The 669-nt window shown below is 60.8% G+C and overlaps 1 protein-coding gene across 1 annotated transcript in view; it reads right to left on the reverse strand.

The window, feature by feature from the left end:
* The window catches only part of LOC106811764 (U4/U6.U5 tri-snRNP-associated protein 1-like), a 27,846-nt gene extending 27,177 nt beyond the window's left edge, over nucleotides 1-669 (reverse strand). The window contains exon 1 of the mRNA XM_014815483.1: nucleotides 464-669. Coding sequence (XP_014670969.1) covers nucleotides 464-505 — 42 coding nt within the window. The 5' untranslated portion in view covers nucleotides 506-669. The remainder of the gene's footprint in view (nucleotides 1-463) is intronic.

Genomic DNA, 669 nt, shown 5'->3' on the forward strand with positions numbered 1-669 from the left:
TCCCTCTCCTACACCCATCTCTCTCTCCCTCCCTCTCCTCCACCCATCTCTCTCTCCCTCCCTCTCCTCTACCCATCTCTCTCTCCCTCCCTCTCCTCCACCCATCTGTCTCTCTCCCTCCCTCTCCTACACCCATCTCTCTCTCCCTCCCTCTCCTCCACCCATCTCTCTCTCCCTCCCTCTCCACCACCCATCTCTCTCTCCCTCCCTTTCCTCCACCAATCTCTCTCCCTCCCTCTCCTCCACCCATCTCTCTCTCCCTCCCTCTCCTCCACCCATCTCTCTCTCCCTCCCTCTCCTCCACCCATCTCTCTCTCCCTCCCTCTCCTCCACCCATCTCTCTCCCTCCCTCTCCTCCACCCATCTCTCTCTCCTTCCCTCTCCTCCACCCATCTCTCTGTCCCTCCCTCTGCTCCACCCATCTCTCTCCCTTCCTCTTCACCCGCGGGACAGCGCCCCATACCTGCTCTAACCGTGCCGTCGGCGCCCTCTCTGTCTGCTTCATCTTGCGCGCCTTGTGTAGCGCCACCTGTAGTTCCTTCTCGGCGTCGTCTTCCTCTATCGTGACGCCCGTCAGGTCTTCCTCCGGGCCGAGAATCTCCGCTGAAACGCGCGCGCGACAGAGAGAGATGCGGTGATGGTCTAGGTGCGGTAGACACACACAGTAAA

This window comes from Priapulus caudatus, unplaced genomic scaffold (genome assembly GCF_000485595.1).
Source record: "Priapulus caudatus unplaced genomic scaffold, Priapulus_caudatus-5.0.1 Scaffold572, whole genome shotgun sequence".
Taxonomy (NCBI): Eukaryota; Metazoa; Priapulida; class Priapulimorpha; order Priapulimorphida; family Priapulidae; genus Priapulus; species Priapulus caudatus.